The following is a 22,273-nucleotide window of genomic DNA, read 5'->3' on the forward strand; positions in this document are numbered from 1 at the left end:
CAGAGGGAGACTCCGTCTAAAAAAAAAAAAAAAAAAAAAAAAAAGAGTTTGGGGGACAAGAATATAATGTTGATGGTGATCTTGCTCTGTCATAATTATGTTCAACAGAATGTAATATTACTTAGTAACATAGTAAATTAGTAAATGCTGACATTTTTAAGTAGAGCAGTTACATCACTCTTGTAAATGTATCAAGTGGAAAGCAACTATCATAGCATTTTGATATCTACCACTATAGTGGTAGATAGTCATTTAGAAAATGTATAGATAGTCATTTAGAAAATGTTGAGCAGTTGTACATTGTCCCATTTTCATCTTGAACTTATGTTACTCCCATAGGCTTTTATTCTAATGTAAAATATTTATGCTGGAAAGTATTTTATTGATTACTGTATTATATATTTTAAAAAACAAATATATGTATATAAATGGAAATTAAATTTCACGTTTCCTGTGACTAAAAGCTCTCTTTCTTCTTGATTAAATTGTCATTGCAAATATCAGTAGTGAATATTTCCCTATTTATTTATTTATTTATTGACGGAGTTTTGCTCTTGTTGCCTCAGCCTCTCAAGTACCTGGGATTAGAGGCATGTGTTACCACGCCCAGCTAATTTTGTATTTTTAGTAGAGACAGGGTTTCTCCATGTTGGTCAGGCTTGTCTTGAACTCCCGATCTCAGGTGATCCGCCTGCCTCGGCCTTGCAAAGTGCTGGGATTACAGGTGTGAGCCACCGTGCCCGGCCTGAATATTTCCTTTTTAAATAAAGAAGAAATTAGTAAATTTTGTTGGAAGTACAACCTAATGAAAGAGATAGGGCTGAGATTTTTTTTCCCAAGTAGTTTGCCTGTCTGTTGATTAATATTGCTTATTCTAGAATGAGACATATTTCCATATGAATTCCAATTTTATTTTTTATTTTTATAAGCACGCTTGTAAATTAGCATTTGAGAATGTAAGGAGTTTTGTCATAGTTATATCACTGAGTTCTTGGAACTCCCTCAACATTATGTGTGAGAAGTCTTTCATCAAAAATGATTCTAGACTGGGCACGGTGGCTCACGCCTGTAATCCCAGCACTTTGGGAGGCCGAGTCGGGTGGATCACAAGGTCAGGAGTGCAAGACCAGTCTGGCCAACATAGTGAAACCCTGTCTCTACTAAAAATACAAAAAAAAAGCTGGGCGTGGTGACAGGTGCCTGTAATCCCAGCTACTCAGGAGGCTGAGGCAGAGAATTGCTTGAACCTGGGAGGCAGAGGTTGCAGTGAGCCGAGATGGTGCCACTACACTCCAATCTGGGCGACAGAATGAGACTCCATCTCCAAAAAAAGAAAGATTTAAAGGACGGGCACAATGGCTCATGCCTATAATTTCAGCACTTCAGGAGGCCGAGGCGGGAGGATCACTTGATGCCAGGAGTTTGAGATCAACCTGGCCAACATGGCGAAGCCCTGGCTCTACTAAAAATACAAAAAATAGCTAGGCATGGTGGCATGTGCCTGTAATCCCAGCTACTCAGAAGGCTGAGGCAGGAGAGTTACTTGACCCTGGGAGGCAGAGATTGCAGTGAGTCACGATCTTGCCACTGCACTCCAGCCTGGGTGACAGAGCAAGACTCTGTCTCAAAAAAAAAAAAAGAAAAGGAAAGAAAGAAAATGATTTTAGGCCGGGTGCAGTGGCTCACGCCTGTAATCCCAACACTTTGAGAGGCCAAGGTTGGTGGATCCCTTGAGCCCATGAGTTTGAGACCAGCCTGGACAACATGGTGAAATCCCATCTCTACTAAAAATACAAAAATCAGCCAGGCATGGTGGCACACGCCTGTAATCCCAGCTATTCCAGAGGCTGAGGCATGAGAATCGCTTGAGTTTGGGAAGCGAGGCTGCAGTGAGCTGAGATCACGCCACTGCACTCTAGCTTGGGCAACAGAACGAGACTCTGTCTCAAAAAAAACCCAAAAAGATTCTAATGACCTTCCTGTTGTTAAGATTCTTTCAAACTTCAGTTTTTTGGATAGTAAAGAATTGGAGGCTGGGCATGGTGACTAATGCCTGTAATCCCAGCACTTTGGGAGGCCAAGGCAGGAGGATTGCTTGAGGCCAGGAGTTTGAGACCTACCTGGGCAACATAAGGAGACCCTGTTTTTACAAAAAAAACAAACAGATGAAGGATTAGAGATCACATGATCTAAAGAGGGATTTCTTATCTAGTAATTATTTGCCTTTTCAGTTGTCTTACCCGTACTTATGAAATGACATTTTCTAGTACTTGTTACTTTTTCTTTTCATAACACATTTAATCCAGTATACCTAGAAAAGTTTAGGAAATCAGCATGTATTATCAGTGCTACTTTGCCCATCCATTTTTTAAATTGTTTCTTAATTATGTTTTTTTTAAGTATTTTGCCAGAACCTTGGAACTATAGGTTTATCCGACTCAATTTATGGAAAATGCCTACATTATAACCTAATCATAAACTGTGTCCTTATTGTAAAGCAAATTACCCAAATCAGACTTAATTTTATCAGAACACACCTGACTGCATTTTTTCATTAAAAACAAACGTGTTAAAACACATTCGAGGAACATTCTGTAAGTTATCTGTAACAAATTATGGAATGAATCCTGCTAGATATATTACTAAAGCAGTCAGGTAAAGATTATCGGATTGATCCTATATTTAAATAAAAACATTTTATAAACAATATAATGTCTCTCACTATTTTGCAATATGATATAATGAGTAGTTAAAATTATAAATTATTTATGAGGTAAGGACTATGAAGAAATACATGGTATTCCTTTAGAAAGTTGGAAGATGTATCAAACTCTTTCGATCAATTTTTTAGAAATAATCAAATGAGAGAGTGGGGTATTTAAAAATCAGAAAGAGGCCGGACACGGTGGAGGTGGCTCATGCTTGTAATTCCAGCACTTTGGGAGGCCGAGGCAGACGGATCACCTGAGGTCAGGAGTTCAAGACCAGCCTGGCCAACATGGTGAAACCCCGTCTCTAGTAAAAATACAAAAATTAGGCCAGGCACAGTGGCTCACACGTGTAATCCCAGCACTTTGGGGGGCCGAGGCGGGCAGATCACAAGGTCGAGAGATCGAGACCATCCTGGCCAACATGGTGAAACCCCATCTCTACTAAAAATACAAAAAAATTAGCTGGGTGTGGCGGCGTGGGCCTCTAGTCCCAGCTGCTCAGGAGGCTGAAGCAGGAGAATTGCTTGAACCCAGGAGGTGGAGGTTGTAGTGAGCTGAGATTGCACCACTGCACTCGAGCCTGGTGACAGACTGATACTCTGTCTTAAAAAACACATACACACACAAAAAACCACAAAAATTAGCCAGGTGTGGTGGTACACTACTGTGTTCACAGTTACCTAGACTGAGGCATGAGAATTGCGGGCTGAGGCGGAGGTTGCAGTGAGCCAAGATCGAGTCACTGCACTCCAGCTTGGGCAACAGAATGAGATCATGTGTCAAAAAAGGCCAGGTGTGGTGGCTCACGCCTGTAATCCCAGCACTTTGGGAGGCCAAGGCAGGATGATCACCTGAGGTTAGGAGTTTGAAACTAGCCTGGCCAACATAGTGAAACCCCATCTCTACTAAAAATACAGAATTAGCTGGGTATGGTGGCACATGCCTGTAATTCCAGCTACTTGAGAGGCTGACGTACAAAAATTGCTTGAACCTGGGAGGCGGAGGTTGCAATGAGCTGAGATCATACCATTGCATTCCACCCTGGGTGACAAGAGTGAAACTCTGTCTCAAAACCAAACAAAAAGTCAGAAATAAGTCCATTAATTATATTAGATGCCCTGTCAAACATAAAGTATATATAGCTAGAAAGTGAATTACACTAGCAGCCAGCCTGTAAGCTTTCTTTAACAGCAAGTAAAAAGCATTAAGCCATTTATAAGACAAAATATCAGTTGCCATTAGGATATTTCATGATATGATTTGATGGAAATAGTTGTAAACTACTAATTGAATGATCAGTGATATCAAACATGAATTTATACATTGCCTACTTTGTAAGAGGCACTGCTGAAGAGCTTGCACATGTTAACATACAGTACCTCTACCCTATGAGGTAGATAGTATTGTTAATCCTATTTTTAAAGACAAGGAAAATGAGGCACAGAGGTCCAGTCCAGTTATTTGCCTAAGACACATCAAGTAAGTGACTGAGCTGGCATTTGAACCTTCGAGAAAGCAAAAGTATAGTTCTCTGGATAGAAACATTCCTGATCCATCTGAAAGCACTGGCATCAGTAACCTGTACTATTTTAGCTATTTGTTGGGTAAAGTTTATTTTTCCTAGAGATGAGTGTTAAGATCATCCATAAAGAATCTCTTACTTTTAAGGGGGCCAGATACGGTAGCTCACGCCTGTAATCCCAGTACTTTGGGAGGCCAAGCCTGGCAGATCACCTGAGGTCAGGAGTTCGTGACCAGCCTGGACAACATGGAGAAACCCCATCTCTACTAAAAATGCAAAAATTAGCCAGGCATGGTGGCGTGTGCCTATAATTCCAGCTACTAGGGAGCCTGACGCAGCAGAATTGCTTGAACCTCAGAGGCGTAGGTTGCAGTGAGTCGGGATAGCACCACTGCACTCCAGCCTGAGTGACAGAGCAAGAGAGCAAGACTCCATCTCAAAAAAAAAAGGAAAGAAAAGAATCTCTTACTTTTAAATTGTGGGAGGGAACAAAAGCCCTTTTTAATGGATTATTTTGCTTTGCTTTGATGGGGCTGTCCTTCAAGAGCAATGCATTCCCTGAGCTTCAGGATGGAAAGGTGGAATCAGTCCAGTTATCCCACTCTGCAGTACTACAGTATATCTGAATTTAAGATATCCCAACAGAGACTGAGGCCCACATCATATCATACACACACTTAGAAAGGAAATTCTTTGGTGGGTTTATGATGCCTGAAAGCTTCCCAATATCGATATTTCAAATTGTCCCTTTGTTTGTTACTCCAGGAGGTTTTTACACGCTGAGGCAATGCATCATAGTAAGATGGCTGAGAGGTATGCCTTTGTTTTGTTTTTGGACCTCAGGTGCATAGACTTGGTTTAATCATAGTCCTTGTGTCACTCATCATTGGTCCATGCATGGCTCTCTTTTATTTATTTTAGTTACTTTAGTTATTTTAAATAATGTTAATAAGCAGCCATGAACCTACCAGACAAAAGCTAGAACGCTGTAAATAACATACTTTAATCATATTACCCCTACCCCCACCAACCTATCCCCTTGCCTTCCTCCACCTGAGGTAACCATCATCCCTGTTTTCTTTTGTATATACTTTTTGTTGCCATCTATATGTACTCATAAAAGGTTATATTTTAAAATTTTAGTTGTTAATTTTATAAAAGCACATCAGGCTGTTTGTAATATTTTGGGAATTACTTTTTAAACTAATATTATATTGCTAAGATTCAGCCATATTATTGCATCTGCCTTTATTTTGTCACATGAGTAATTGTGAAAGAGTAGATGTGAAAGAAGAACTTGCTTAAACAGGCATCCTCAAAGCTCAATCTTAGGAAAGCAGACATGGATATGGAAATTCCTTTAAAAAAAATTCCAGGTGTACCTCCTTGGAGAGTCTTCATGTACCTCGTAGAGGTAAACAGATCCAGGTTGAGGACTATAGGTATATATCACTAGGTGGAGTTGCTTAAGGGGATTGGTAGATATTCTGGGCAAGTTTTTTCACCTTTCTAAGCGTCAAGTTTCTCATCTTTAAAATAGATACAACAGTAACATTCCATTAAATACTTTATTAGGGTAAGAAGAAAGCATTTATAAATCAAATATTTGTATCTTTAAGCAAAAGTTTTTCTCTCGTGTTATCAGTTGTATGAAGTTATTTTAAGATAGAATTGACTAGGAATTATGGGCAGTTTTGGTAGTTGTTACTCACAACTCTAAATGATGAGCCACTCTATGCCTGGATTACCTATTTTGAAAACTCGTCTGTAGCATCAGTTTAATTCTAGAGCATTTGGCTAGACAAGCAAGTTAGTAAAAAGTAAGCTTTTACTGTAAAGTTCACAAATGTTATGTTCTAGCCTTCCTTTTTTTTTTTCTTTTTCTTTTTGAGACGGGTTCTGTCTCTGTCACCCAGGCCAGAGTGCAGTGGCATGATCTTGGCTCTGTGCAGCCTCTGCCTCCCAGACTGAAGCCATCCTCCCAACTCAGCATCCCAAGTAGCTGGGACTACAGACATGTGCCACCACGCCTGGCTAATTTTTTTGTAGAGACAGGGTTTCACCATGTTGCCCAGGCTGGTGAACTCCTGAGCTCAAGTGATCCACCCACCTTGGTCTCCCAAAGTGCCGGGATTACAGGCATGAGCCACTGCTCCTGGCCCTTTACTATTTTTTTATCCCATATCTAGTTTCTGCAAATGGCATATTTTTCTGTTTTGTGTGACAGGGCCTGGCTCTGTCACCTAGGCTGGAGTGCAGTTACATGATCTCAGCTCACTGCAACCTCCACCACCCGGGCTCAAGCTATCCTCCCACCTCAGCCTCCCAAGTAGCTGGGACTGCAGGTGCACAACACCATGCCCAACTAATTTTTGTATTTTTGGCAAAGACAGGGTTTTGCCATGTTGCCCAGGCTGGTCTTGAACTCCTGGGCTCAAGCAATCCTCCTGTTTTGGCCTCCCTAAGCGCTGGGATTATAGGCGTGAGCCTCTGTGCCTGGCTGGAAGTGGCATAGTTTTTCTGCCTTATTCAGTGTATGATGTACTATCATAAGAACTGACTTTGAAAGGTTGTACCAACAGTGATAGTAGGCTTTTTTTTTTTTTTTTGGAGACAGAGTTTCAGTCTTGTTGCTCAGGCTGGAGCGCAGTGGCACAATCTCGGCTCACTGCAACCTCCATCTTCTGGGTTCAAGCAATTCTCCTGCCTCATACTCCTGGGTAGCTGGGATTTACAGGTGCCCGCCACCATGCCTGGCTAATTTTTAGTAGAGACGGGGTTTTGCCATGTTGGCCAGGCTGGTCTCAAACTCCTGACCTCAGATGATCCACCTGTGTCGGCCTCCCAAAGTGCTGGGATTACAGGCATGCCTGGCATAGTAGCCTATTTTTATGAATATATATTCTTCATTCATAATTTTGATAAATGATTATTTATTGATTATTCAAAAGCCAAAGAAAAATAGTTTACCTGTAAAAACAAAGCAAGCCCTGAAGGAAGTGGGACAATAAGGATGATTTTTATTGGAGGAGTTTTACAGAGCCATTCTATGAAATCTTCAAGAACTATTTGGGGTGGGGGCATAACTTTGGTGCTACATAGTAACTAGCATTTTTTGTTAAGAAATGCCATTTACAATTTAATTCCTTTTTTTTTTTTAGTCTTCCTTTATGGCAAGATTGTCATGAGTTATGGAGTAAAAAGCGAAGAAGACAGAAGCAGATGGGCATGACTGATGATGTTTCCACAATTAAAGCCCCTAGAAAGGATTTGTCTCTGGGCTTGGATGACAGCAGAACCAACACACCCCAGGGTGTGCTGCCATCTTCACAGCTGAAATCTCAGGGCAACTCAAATGTGGCACCTGGTCAGTAATGCTTCCATGGGTTGGTTTTCTTCACATTGTTTGCAGTTAATGCTGATCATACTACTCTACTGTTAAAGCATCTTTTGGCTAACGATGAAAATTAACATTTATTCGCTGAACTAGACATTTCTTTGTGCCAGTACAGAAGTTTCCTTGCTATTGGCACCACAATTTTAAGTAATCTTAAGGTAACTTATAAAGATGCATCAAATTACCTGACTGGCAAGTCCTCAGATTTCTGTATTTCCTTTTTGCTCTTAAAGGTGCAGGAGTCAGTAAGTCTTTTTCTAACACTACTTTCAGTGAGGCTCAGCATGCAGTGTCTACAGATGCTTAAGGAGTAGGAAGAAAGGTATAAGAGAGCTAAAAATCATAATGAGAGCTCTTTCATACCATAGTGTCACTCCTAATGTTATCATTTCTCTGGTTATATTAAAGAATCTTAAAGATTGGGGCCAGGCATGTTGGCTCACGCCTGTAATCCTAGCACTTTGGAAGGCCGAGGCGGATGGATCACCTGAGATCGGGAGTTTGAGACCAGCCTGGCCAACATGGCAAAACCCCGTCTCTACTAAAAGTTCAAAAATTAGCTGGGCATGGTGGCACACACCTGTAATCCCAGCTACTCGGATGCTGAGGAAGAAGAATTGCTTGAACCTGGGAGGTAGAGGTTGCAGTGAGCCGAGATTGCGCCACTGTACTCCAGCCTGCACGACAGGAGCGAGACTCCACCTCAATATATATATATATTTATGTATGTGAATCCGATATTTGTGCCCAGAATAAAATGTGAGAAGGGAAGGCCAGGCATGGTGGCTCACGTCTATAATCCCAACTCTTTGGGAGGCCATGATGGGCAGACCACTTGAGTCCATGAGTTCGAGACCAGCCTGGGCAACTTCCTGAAATTCTGTCTCTACTGAAAATACAAAAAAAAAAAAAAAAAAATTAGCTGGGTATGGTGGCACACGCCTGTAATCCCAGCTACTCAGGAGGCTCAGGCACGAGAATTGCTTGAACCCAGGAGGCAGATGTTGCAGTGAGCCAAGATTGCGCCACTGCACTCCAGCCTGGGTGACAGAGCGAGACTGTCGCCAAAAAAAAAAGGGGGTATCTTATATCTAGTTATTTTAGGGAAACTTAAATTTCTTCCTCTGACTCAATCTGTCATAGAGTAAGTTTTTTGATGCAAAGTCTGCCTCTTTAATGTTGTCAAGAGTATTAAAATCATTTAACAACTTTTTTAAAAGGACCTCCACTCCCTCATTTTGCCTAAAGCATCCAGAAGCACTCATCTTTAGTTTAAGTTGTATGAAAACAGAGACTGGTATCAAATAGAGAGAGAGAGAGTGTGTGTGTGTGTGTAGGTGGTGGCTTATTAAACATGAAAAAATAGACTAGCACTTCTTAAGAGATGAGTATATGTTGATTGATCAGTTAGTTGATTAAAACAGATGTGTGGATCAGACTGAACTTTTGGTGGTTGAAGATAAATATAGATTAACTGAGAAAGCTTTAGAAAGATAACCATGAATGCTTGCCAGTGTAGTCTACAAGCTTCTACTTGACCTTGGTTCGACTGCATACTTAAAGTACCCATTCTATGAATACCAAAAGCAATTATTTGTTGTTCAAAAGTATTATTTCTTGAAATAGTGAATTCCCCTTATACATTAAAATATTTGCCCTGCTAACAAAAGGATGTGAAATGGCAATAACAGAAATTTTGGATGGTGATCAGTTTTCCCAGGCAACAGTTGTCATATTTAGCAAGACTCTCAGGTCTTTATTTGTGGTCCTCTTCGTGGAACTGATGTCTAAAACTCTACTAAACCTAGTACAACAGAGGGTTGTTAGTTTACTCATTTTCGCTGGTAAAAAATGAATTGCCCCTTCTGGGCTCATTTTGTTGTTAATTTGCTCTAACTTACTTCACAACCCTGTTTTAATGGTGGAAAGTTTTATTTTTTATTTTCCTTTTTTAACTTTAATTTTTTTTTTGAGATAGAGTCTCTGTTGCCCAGGCTGGAGTACAGTGACACAATCTGAGCTCCCTGCAATCTCTGCCTCCCAGGTTCAAGTGATTCTCCTGCCTCAGCCTCCAGAGTAGCTGGGATTACAGGCATGTGCCATCACACTTGGCTAATTTTTGTATTTTTAGTAGAGATGAGGTTTTGCCACTTTGGCCAGGCTGGTCTTGAATCCTGACTTCAAGTTATCTATAAATAGCTGGGTGCGGTGGCTCATGCCTGTAATCCCAGCACTTTGGGAGGCTGGGGCGGGCTGGTAGCTTATGTTCAGGATTTTGAGACCAGCCTAGGTAACGTGGCAAAACCCCGTCTCTACAAAAAATACAAAAATTAGCCGGGCCTATATTCCCAGTTACTTGGGGGACTGAAGCGGGAAGATTGCTTGAGCCTAGGAGGTCGAGGCTGCAGTGAGCTGAGATTCCACCACTGGCACTCTGGCCTGGATGATAAAGTGAGACCCTGTCTAAAAAAATCAAAAGAGAAAAGAAAAAAATCAGTATTCTGATTAAGAAGTGAGAATTCCAGGCTGGGCATGGTGGCTTATGCCTGCAATCCCAGCACTTTGGGAGGCCGAGGTGGGTGGATCACCTGAGGTCAGGAGTTCAAGACCAGTCTGGCCAACATGGCAAAACCCTGTCTATACTAAAAATAAAACAATTAGCCACGCATGGTGGTGCACGCCTGTAATCCCAGCTACTAGCAGGGGCTGAGGCAGGAGAATTGCTTAAACCTGGGAGGCAGAGGTTACATATCACGCCACTGCACTCCAGCCTGGGGAACAGAGCAAGACTCTGTCTCAAAAAAAAAAAAAAACAGTGAGAATTCTGTTTTTTTGAAAAAAAGATGAATCCTCTGAGTCATTTTCTTCTCTGTCATCAGTAAGTGTGCTGAAATAAGAAACGCCCGTTCAGCAAAAGAGGCACCTCAATTAAAGACCACATCCCTGAATTCACATGGAGAGACTACCTGTGCTAATAGGGAAATGAAAATAAGGAAAAATGACTTCTGATGTGTAGCATACAAGCATGCTCACGGGTCATAAGAATAACTTGCAGAAGTATCTCAAAATATATAAAGAGAATATAAAAGCATTAAACATCAGTTTTTCATCATCTTAGAGTTCCTCTTCTATCAATCTATCAGCTGTGATTATGGGAATTTCTTACCATTGAAGTCTTATAGTTACCATCTATGGTATTATATGCATTTGAGCCTTGTCATTATGTGTGATTAAGATAAGCTTGCTTGAGGGAGGACCTGTGTAAATTATCCCAAGTCTAAACTGAAAGTTGGAAAAACAACTGAATCCCTATTACTGGTGATGAGTTAATACTATCATATGCATATATTAATAATAAACATGTTTCTGTAGGCATTCCTAACTTACCCAAAGTTGCTTACAAAAAAAAAGGTAATTTGAATAAAAACTCAGGCATTTTATCAGAATCTGCAAAACGTCATAGTTTCAATATAGTGCAAAGATAACCTTAGATTTTGCATAATAAACTTTATTTTAGAGAAAGTATGGTGTAGTTAAGAGCTCAGATTCTGGAATCAGAATATCTGGATTCAGATCTCACCTCTGCCACTTACAGAATATTTGACCTTGGGCAAGTTGCTCGGTCTCTTTCGGTGTCAGTTTCTTCTCAGTAAAAGGAGGTTAATAATAGAGTCTGCCTTACCCTATAAGGTTATTGTAAGGAATAAAGGATATTAAATGCTTAGAAGGTACGTGACACTCCCTTAGCTGTTGTCATTATCATTATTCATTTCCCATTCACAATGTGCTGTTTCCTGGTTAAATCCATAACATGAGTTTTTAGTAGTGGTCTTGATTTTCCTTTTGAAGTATTTACCCCTAAAGATAAATTATTCAACATTGACTGCAGTTCTTTTTATGTACAGGTACATTTTAAATGTACATGATATTTAACTAGACTTGAGGTTCTCTTTTTACAATATTTCTTAAATACTCTCCCTTAAATATACATTTTCATATGGTAATACAGAGCCATTTTGGTGTGGGGGTGGGAGGAGCTGTGAATTATGGCAGTTCTAATTAATATAATTTTGTCTTTAGTAAAAACAGGCCCTGGACAGCACTTAAACCACAGTGAATTGGCAATTCTTCTAAACCTACTACAATCTAAAACAAGTGTTAATATGGCTGATTTTGTCCAAGTGTTGAACATTAAGGTAAACTCTGAGACTCAACAGCAGCTAAATAAAATAAACCTTCCTGCTGGAATTTTGGCAACAGGTGAAAAACAGACAGATCCATCAACACCACAACAGGAGTCTTCAAAACCGTTGGGAGGAATTCAGCCTTCTCAGACCATCCAGCCTAAAGTGGAGACTGATGCTGCCCAGGCGGCTGTGCAGAGTGCATTTGCAGTTCTGTTGACTCAGTTAATAAAGGCTCAGCAGTCAAAGCAGAAAGATGTGCTACTAGAAGAGAGGGAAAATGGATCGGGACATGAAGCATCATTACAACTCAGGCCACCTCCAGAACCTAGCACTCCGGTGTCGGGTAAGTGTGCAAATACCAGACCACTAACACGGCTGCATTACATTGTCTACTCAGTGTTGCTGACTATTTATAATGTGTATAGTTCAGTGACATTGCTAAAAGATGTCCTGAAAAATCTCAGGTTACTGGCAATATGTTGGTTTTTTAGTCTGTTTACTTCCGGGAATGGATTCTTTAACAAATTATCTATGTGAGATAGAACTCATTATGAATGGTAAAGAAATTTCTAAGGTAAACCTATGGTTAAGAAATAATATTTAACTCCAAATACAAAAGGATACTTGACTAAGGCATAATTTATGTATACAGTAGCTTTTGTTCCTTAAGCAATGAAGTATATGTGAATTATGCACCCAGCCAATTATAGCTGGGTGCAGTGGCTCACACCTGTAATCCTAGCACTTTGAGAAGCTGAAGTGGGAAGATTGCCTGAACCCAGGAATTCAATACCTATCTGGGCAACATAGTGAGACCCTGTCTCTAAAAACACTTTTTTAATTAACTGGACATGGTGGCACATGCCTGTGGTTCCAGCTACTTGGAAGGCTGAGGTGGGTGGATCACTTGAGCCCAGGAGGTCAAGGCTGCAGTGAGCTGTGATCACTCCACTGCACTCCAGTCTGGGTGACAGTGAGACCATGTCACAAAAAAATTTTTTTTTTAAAGAGAAGTCACATACAGAAAAATTTACCAGTTACCATAGTACCGGTAAACTTTTTGCTTTTTTCATTTAACATTTTGCCAGAGATGGAACTTCTAATCATCTTTAGGACTACCTACAGGAAACACTGAGTATTTTGAATATTTAGTTTTCCATGGTGACTTTTGACCTTGTTTTTGCTCTGTTTCACTTAGGACAAGATGACCTCATCCAGCATCAAGATATGAGGATCTTGGAGCTAACACCAGAACCAGACCGGCCTCGAATTCTGCCTCCTGACCAACGACCTCCTGAACCTCCTGAACCACCACCAGTCACGGAGGAAGATCTAGATTATCGGACAGAAAACCAGCATGTACCCACCACCAGTTCTTCATTAACTGATCCTCATGCCGGAGTGAAGGCAGCCCTGTTACAGCTGCTTGCTCAGCATCAGCCCCAGGATGACCCCAAAAGAGAAGGTGGGATTGATTATCAAGCAGGAGACACTTACGTGTCCACTTCAGACTACAAGGACAACTTTGGATCGTCTTCTTTCTCTTCTGCTCCTTATGTTAGCAATGATGGTCTAGGAAGCAGTTCTGCTCCACCACTAGAACGACGTAGTTTCATTGGAAATTCAGATATTCAGTCTTTGGATAACTACAGTACTGCTTCATCTCATTCTGGTGGTCCACCTCAGCCTTCTGCCTTTTCTGAGTCGTTTCCCAGTTCAGTAGCTGGTTTTGGAGACATTTACCTCAATGCTGGTCCCATGTTGTTTAGTGGAGACAAGGACCATAGATTTGAATATAGCCATGGTCCTATTGCAGTCCTGGCAAACAGCAGTGACCCTTCCACGGGGCCAGAGAGTACTCATCCTTTGCCAGCAAAGATGCACAACTATAACTATGGTGGTAACTTACAGGAAAACCCAAGTGGCCCCAGCCTCATGCATGGACAGACCTGGACTTCTCCTGCCCAAGGACCTGGATATTCACAAGGATACAGGGGACATATTAGCACATCAACTGGCAGAGGCAGAGGCAGAGGGTTACCATACTGAGTATCTGTTTTTCCTCAGGCACATCATTTTTATCTGGAAAGACTTTTCTAGCTGCAATTTAAGGCAGCAATCCAAGAGACTTGAATAATAATAATTCAACAACAGCTTTATTTTTATGTGGAGAAGGGTCTTGCATACAATAGTTTAAAAAGACAAAAAAAAAAAAAAAAACCTTTGCTTAAATTCATGCTGTTCTAAAAACTAGATCTATCGATTGTACATCTTCACAAATTCTAGTTAACAATTTTATTTTGTATTCTTGCAGTTTTAAGTGGATGCTAATTTTAGGGACATAAGCCTTTTATGGCCCTCTTGCAGATCTTCTGAACTATGCACATTTGTGCTTTTTTTGTAAGTTTGGACCAACTTTTATGTAACAAACAGCCCCTCCCCACCTCCAGTTTTACAACAATCAGAAAGGGCACTGATTTATTTGGTATTTTTCTTTTTACAAAGCTACCTTTAGTCAAAGGTCACTGTCAGTCTTTGCACCTGCTTTCAGTGTTATTGTGAAAGGTGTACTTTGTGCTCATTTCAGAAAATAAAACACAACCTTTCTCTTGATGCAACAGTTTTATAAGAAAAAAATGGTCAACGTTATTTTTGTTTTGTTTTGCAGATTATCATAGTCTAGCAAAATGCATTTAAATGAAATAGTGGGTTTTATATGAAAACTATGGGTGGGGTGGGGAGGGAAAGTAAGTGCCTTAACAGGTAAGCTTAAGGTCTGAAAAAAAATAGTTAACTTTTACCCCCATTTGTCTTTTAAAGGGTATCAACGCATTAAAAAGGCAGGAAGCTCTCAAGTTTTCAGGGGCTGCCTGTTCAGTTCCGGTTAGGTCCATTCCCTCTGCCTGTCACACTTTCTCCTTTTCTGCCTGTCTTTGGGCTGTGTTACCTTTCACTACTACCTTCTCTTGATAGGGGAGTGAGAGCAAAGAAAGGGAGAACTGCAATCAGTACCTTTTGTTTGATAAGTTCTAAAAAGTTTTGTCATTTAAATGGTTGAAAGTAATAGCTCCAGGAGAATTTTAGAGTACCATTTTCTTTCAGGCTGCCATATTATCCCTGTTTCCATTTGCCATGGATAATTGGAGGGTCATAGTATAGAAGCAAGAGTTAATAACAGAACTTGCATAAATGTGTTAAAGTTCATGGGGGAGGGGTGGCAAATACCATATTTTAAGTTATGCAATTGCCATTTTAAGAAAGTCAATTCTATTCACTTGTTAACTAGAAACATTGCCTAGATTGAGTTTATTGAAGCAAAAAGAAAAGGCAATGAGAGAGAACTTTTATCTTCCTTCCTGTTACCTACTATATAGTTGATTATGACTTCTGCCAGACTTAGAGCAACAGCTTTAGTTCAACATTTTTTTTTGTTTTTATGAAGAGCATCAAAGAATGGAGTAGTCCTTATTTAAACTGTAATGGTGTCAAGTCTCACTGTGTGCACACTCTCACACATATACACACAATTATTATTCTAGAAAGGAACCAAAGGTAAATAATCAGTGTTTCCATTATCACTAAATGGAAAAATTGACTGGAAGTTAGAGTTGTGCCAATTAATCATTTTGTTCATTAACTGTTCTGGTAACTTATTTTTTTTTATTGGAATCTTAAATTGGAACAACTGTTACAGAATGTATATTGCTCCAGTTCTAAAGCCAGTTAACCCTGTGCCCTCTAACTTACGAACCTTCATTTCAAAACAGTATGTGGGAAGCCCTGTAGTTTGGTAACAGTAAAATTATTTTAAAGAGGATAATTTACCATTTTACTACTATAAAACAGTTGATATCAGTTGACCATTTTATTTTTTGATGGACTCTTTGTTGTTGGGAGAAAGAAATGGATGGAAGAAAAAATATTTTGCTTTTATTTGAATATTGATTACTAACAACTTATAAACTACATTGCAGGAAATGAAGAAATATTTTGAAATTAGCAAAATAGCAACAGTATTCAAGTATCTGAAATTTTAATATGGTGAGTCTTAGAGCTTTAGACTTTCCTATAAGTGACAGTATCTAAGTTATTCTTAATAGTCACACTTGATAATTCTGCTGACCATAAGCAGCTAACCTACAATTGAAGATATTTATGTGACATGAATAGCCTGTGTTTTAAAAATTAAATATTTTATATAAAATGGAACTGTGTTTGGATAGTTTTTCTAATCAAACATTTCAGTTACATATTTATGTTGGGAGAGTGGCTGGGAGGACAGGGAAATTTTTGCTTTGAAATTGAAAATTTGAACTAGAACTTCTAATACTATCCTAAGACAGCATTGCTTGTGAGACATACCAGTCTTTTATATATCACTTAGAAGAAAAAATGTTTGCCAATTAAGCCACAATACAATGCTAAGATGTCATCAATTATAAGCTGCATCCCAGATTCAGACATGTTATTATATAGAATATTTGTCTTATAATTGATGAAATATGATAGTAAAAAATTTTAATGCTTCCCTCCATAGCATTTAATATTTTAATTCAGTGAATTTGGATTAATAGAACAAAGTTGGGAAATTACTAATTCTGTAGGTTATAATAAAGCAGTCATTGCTGAAAATTTGAGTGAAATCTAAGGAACACAAAATATTACTTAAATTTTTTGGAAAAAAGCAGGTAAGTCAGATTTCAAGTTAAGAAGACAAAAATATAAAAGATTTAACCTACCAAAAGAAGAAAGTATTTATCTTCTCCCATGTGAAATTCCCTTTTGTGTTTACTGACACAGCAGGTTTTTCTGCATGCAACTCAGTATGTTTCCCACGTCTTCATTATTTGTTAGAGAGTTGCAAGTCACTTGTGAAACCTTCAAATGCTAATTTTAAGGAGTTGTCATTTGTGGAATGTGAAATAAGGTAATAATTCTAGCTGTGATTCAGAGCTTTATTCAGTCAGCAAATACGTAGTCAGTGCCTACAACATGCCAGGTACTAATCTAGTCCTTGGAGTAACATCAGTAATCATCAACAGTGTTAAATCATACTTCCAGTGTGCTGACAGTGAGCAAGATTTTTTATTTATTTATTTATTTATTTATTTATTTTTTTGAGACGGAGTCTTGCTCTGTCGCCCAGGCTGGAGTGCAGTGGCGCGATCTCGGCTCACTGCAAGCTCCACCTCCTGGGTTCATGCCATTCTCCTGTCTCAGCCTCCCGAGTAGCTGGAACTACAGGCGCCTGCCACTACGCCAGGCTAATTTTTTGTATTTTTAGTAGAGACGGGGTTTCTTCATGTTAGCGAGGATGGTCTTGATCTCCTGACCTCGTGATCCACCCACCTCGGCCTCCCAAAGTGCTGGGATTATAGGCGTGAGCCACCGCGCCCGGCCAGTGAGCAAGATTTTTTAAATGTCTGGAGAAGCTAGTGGTATTGCTACCCTCAGCTGTATCTAAATTGCACTTAAGTGAATGTAGGGCATGAAAATTTGAGTATCTTTATGAAATTTTAAACTGAAATTTGGATAGAGGTGGTTATGGAGAGAAATCAAACAACTGGAAATTCAGTGATAAAATTTTAAGTTGAATCTGGTCAGTTTGCAATGGCCTATTTGTAAGAAATATCAAGGCTTCTTGAGAAAAATGAAAAGTGAATACGTAAATGTTTACAATCTGGTACTTCTGAGTTAAGGTTTTGCTGTTTGCTTTGAGCTTAGTCCAATTTGGGATGATTTTTCATCCTAGGGCTTTTTGTTTTCCTTTTTTATTTTTATTTTTTCTTTTTTTAGGGGGAGGGAACTTGCTTTCTTTTCCAAAAAGCTGAATCCTTCCTGTAGGAGACAGCGGAAAAAAAAAAAAAAAAGCTGAAATACATGTTTTGACCATAGATCAGCTGGGATATAATATCCTTTCGATTTTTTTTTTTTTGGCCCAGTCTGCCTTTTGATATTTTCACTGAAAATTGGGACATCCCACTGAACGAGATGTCCCAATAATCTAAAATTATCCGGTCAGTCTTCTTACTTTACAGCTAAGAAAAATAAGGCTTAGAGAAAGGGATTGCCAGAAACTTTGGCGACTGGATTTACTGTGCTTGCTCCTCTAAGCCATACCCAAATTCTGCAATAAATACTTAACTTTTTAATAGGGAAATTGCTTCAAAATAACTTGATCAGTGATACAGTAAAATAATCAATTTTAGACTGTTGGACTAATGGTTTAACACAAGTGGCTTTAAAAAGTCTGCTTAAAAAACAATTTTTATTTAGAAAAAAATAGAAAAATAAAAACATTTTCAAAATCTAGGAGCCTGAAGGGGCTGTTTGTTTCATATATGGATAATCTTTGAAAAGGCAAGTCCTGTATATATTTTTCATTTGTTCAAAGAAGATTGGTTATCAGTAGTCTTGCAAACATAATTCGCTTTTAAGTTCTTTCAAGGTTTTATTGATTTGGAACTTTTTCTTAAAAAATCAACAAAAATACTTTCAGGGTTTTGTAATTTCAAGTGGTGTTTTAAGGGGAGCAATAGTTTGCCATTTACCAAAGGCTTCTCCAGATAATTTCTTAAATGTTTCTACTTAAAAATAAAAGCTATTAATAATCTGTCATGGGATCCAGTTGAAGACAGCGAAAATATAAAATTTTTATCGTCATGAGAAGAACTTATTCTTTTAATTTTATGGACTAACAGAGTCTGTGGGTCTTAACTCATTTCAGCCTATCAAATGTCCAATTAAAAATGAATTTTCTAATTGTATTCAAATGAGGCTCTATGGTGAATACAGAATCACTCTTTTAAGTTTTTTCCCAGTTAATTTGTTGTAAAAGTGTTGTACCCTTTTGCAAGAACGATTGAAAGTTAAGTCTTGTAACTGTTAACATCTAATGTACTAATATAAACCATTTGTTTTTTACCATTTTTTTCAGGCTGTATTCAATAGTCTGTAAATAAATTGCCATAACACTCCCAGGCCGTTTTTCAGCCTTGTATGCTTTTTGCTTCTATCCAGAACAGACTTTTTGAAGTAGTTTTATCTGATAAAGATGAACACTTGTAATCCACTGTGCCGTGTTTTTTCGACAAAGGTTAAGATGTGGAATCCTTTTTTCTTTTTATAATTAGTACATATGCGGAAATAGGAACACAGAGAAGAACAACCCCAGATAACCACCTAATATTTTGCCTTTGATGGATGTATTTAAATGCGTATCGTTTGTTTTTTCTTAAAACAATGGGATCATACTGCCCATAGCTTTGTAATTTGATTTTTTTCATTTAATAATATGTTGTGAACATCTCTTGGTATCAATCAATTAAATCCTACCCTCTCGTTTTTTTTATTTTTTAGAGACAAGGTCTCACTCTGTCCCCCCAGTCTGGAATGCAGTGTCGAGATCATGGCTCACTGCAGCCTCAAACTCCTAGGCTTGAGTGATCCTCCTGCCTCAGCCTTCCAAGTAGCTGGGACTACAAATGTGCACCACTATGCCTGGCTAATTTTTTAAATTTTTTGTAGAGATGGAGTCTCCCTGTGTTGTCCAGGCTGATCTTGAACTCCTGACTTCAAGCAGTCCTCCTACCTTGGCTTCCCAAAATGCTGGGATTAAAGACATGAGCCACTGTGCCCAGCCCACCCTCTTTTTAATGGTTGTAAATTCTTGCTTTATAGAGGAACCATACTTTCACAATTTCTCATTGTTGGACACAATATTTTGGATTTTCTGTTACAAATGTGATGAAAATCCACAAAAATACATACACACAAACATAAATTAATTTCCTTGGAGTTACTGGTATAAAGAATGCACTTTTAAAATGTTTGCTACATTCAAATCTCTCTAGGGAAAGGTTTACCAATTTCACATTCGTGTTCCTTAACCTTTTCATTTAGCCATGTTGGGTACTTAAAAGTTAGAGATCTTTGTTAGACAGGTGATAACTCATCTTGTTTTAATTCATATTTCTTGGATTACTAGTGAAGTCCAACACTTCATATGTTAGCCAGGTCTTTTATTAACTATTCAGATGTTTGAAAAAAACCTTTAACAGCGGATCCTAATAATATGTATATACATACACATACTATATATGTATACGTGTATGCATAGTATATACTATATATGTATACATAATATACATGTGTATATGTATATATTATTGTATATATTGTGAATGTGTATTATGTATGTATATTGTATATATAACATATAGTATTACAATAGTCATACATACAATATGCATATATACAATATATTGTATGTATATATTAAAACTGTCCCATAACAAATATATTTTATGTAGTTAAGTCTGTTAATCTTTTCCTTATTTCTCTTTAGAGAAGTTTTCCTACTCCAAGGTTATTTAAATATTTACACATATTTTAGTATACATTTAATTCTAAACCATTCTATAATTTATTTTATAGATGTTTTGAGATATGGATCCAACTTTTTTACATTTTTTTTTTAATCTTTCTCTTCTGTTTACAAGTCCTACACTTGTATCATTATAAACTAGGCATCTGACATAGTGTTTTAAAAATCACTTTATTTTCAATTCCTCGAACAATGTGTACCACATAAAATTTGTCAGGCAGAACTTTAATAATTTGTCAGGCAGAACTTTAATTGTCCCCTTTTCAGAGTTTTCTATTCCTATTTTTCCATGTGACTTTCACAATCATTTAGATTATTTTCTCAAGTATTCTGTTAGGATTTTAATTAGAAACATATTAAATGTTTTTTACTTAGGTGATCTTTCCATTGAGAACTTAGTAGAATTGTTTTACATGTTCCCCATTAAGAGTTCTTTTTTTTTTTTTTTTGAGACAGAGTTTCACTCTGTCGCCCAGGCTGGAATGTGGTGGCGTAATCTCAGCTCATTGCAGCCTCTGCCTCCCAGGTTCAAGTTGCTCCTTCCTCAGCCTCCCAAGTAGCTGGGATTACAGGCCCCTGCCACCACACTTGGCTAATTTTTGTATTTTTAGTAGAGACGGGATTTCTTCATGTTGGCCAGGCTGGTAAGGGTTCCAAAATTTTCTTTATGTTCTTTTTTTAAGTTTCTAAACATATTTTTGTTGCTTTTAGATATGGACTCCTCATAAGTATTATAATATTTTTAACTAGTCACCACTTATACTGTAAAGCTGATTTTATTGTTGCTGTTAAACTAGCCACATAATTTTTATTATCATTTTTAATAGTTTTCAGTGAGTAAGTATAATAATGGGCATTCTTGTTTCTGATTTTACTGATGTCTGATTTTTAGTGTTTCACTCGTGTAAGTTATAGGTTAAAAACAGAATATTATGTTTAAGAAGAATCTTTTTTCATGAAGCCTGCTTATTTTCAGCTGTTAAAGTTTTTTTTTCATATGACATTATATGCATTTGCTCTTTTGACCTTTTGATGACAGACACCAATTTTATTAATAGAATGTAATAACCATTAATTTAAAATGCTGTTACGTTCTAATTCCTAACCATGTATTTGGGACTTTGTATCTATGTTTTGTATCTATATTAATTTTATTAACAGGTTATGACAGGTTGGCAGAATAAACTGGAAAACTAATGTTTTATTTAGAATATAGATCCTCCTGGGTGCCGTGGCTCACGTCTGTAATCCCAACATTTGGGAGACTGCGACAGGTGGATTGCTTGAGCTCAGGAGTTCAAGACCAGCCTGGGCAACATGGTGAAACCCTGTTACCACCAAAAATACAAAGAACTTAGCTGGGCATGGTGGTGGATGCCTATAATCCCGGCTACTCGGGAGACTGAAGCAGGAGAATTACTTGAACCTGGGAGGCAGAGGTTGCAGTGAGCTGAGATTGAGCCAGTGTCCAGTCTGGGTGACAAAGTGAGACCCTGTCTCAAAAAAAAAAAAATAAAGTATATATATATATATAGTATATACAATATATAGTATATATGACTAGTATATACAATATATAGTATATATATATACACTCAGGATATATATATCCTGAGAATTACTTGTTTTTTGAAGTTGGAGCTATTTTATTTATAAGCAGATATACTTGGCTCTTGAAAGTAATTCTTTCATGTTTCTGTTTCCTTATGTGTTAGTCTGTTGACAGGTCTGTTTACCAGGTAAACCTTGGTAATTTCTCTTTTTCTGGAAATTCATCATTTACCTTTTATTTAAAATGTTTTAAGCCTATAATTGCACATAATCTAAATATTTTAAATACATATTTATAATTACATATAGTTTTTGTGTCTTTTCTCTCTTTCTTGATTAAACTAGCTAAGGTTTGCCCAGGCTACCTCCATTCTCTCTCTCACCACCCGAGAATAAGAAACTATCATTTATTTTCTAATTTATTTAGGTATTTTTACTTTGATTCCTCCTTCTACTTCCCTTATTTATTCCTATTTATTGAGTTGAATAATTGGTCCATTTATTTTTCTTTCAGTTCTC

At 38.1% G+C, this 22,273-nt stretch overlaps 1 protein-coding gene across 3 annotated transcripts in view; it reads left to right on the plus strand.

Moving 5' to 3' along the window:
• CDK13 (cyclin dependent kinase 13) overlaps window positions 1-16,022 on the plus strand; it is a 140,715-nt gene extending 124,693 nt beyond the window's left edge. Inside the window, exons 12-14 of one of the 3 annotated variants that reach the window (XM_023226503.1) lie at window positions 7,395-7,600; window positions 11,891-12,160; window positions 13,016-16,022. In XM_023226503.1, coding sequence (XP_023082271.1) covers window positions 7,395-7,600; window positions 11,891-12,160; window positions 13,016-13,866 — 1,327 coding nt within the window. In that variant the 3' untranslated portion in view covers window positions 13,867-16,022. Of the gene's footprint in view, window positions 1-7,394; window positions 7,601-11,710; window positions 12,161-13,015 lie in introns of all 3 variants that reach the window. The other 2 variants (XM_023226502.1, XM_023226501.2) reach the window with 2 other exon arrangements.
• Window positions 16,023-22,273: the final 6,251 nt, after the last annotated feature.

This window comes from Piliocolobus tephrosceles, chromosome 8, assembly GCF_002776525.5.
Source record: "Piliocolobus tephrosceles isolate RC106 chromosome 8, ASM277652v3, whole genome shotgun sequence".
Taxonomy (NCBI): Eukaryota; Metazoa; Chordata; class Mammalia; order Primates; family Cercopithecidae; genus Piliocolobus; species Piliocolobus tephrosceles.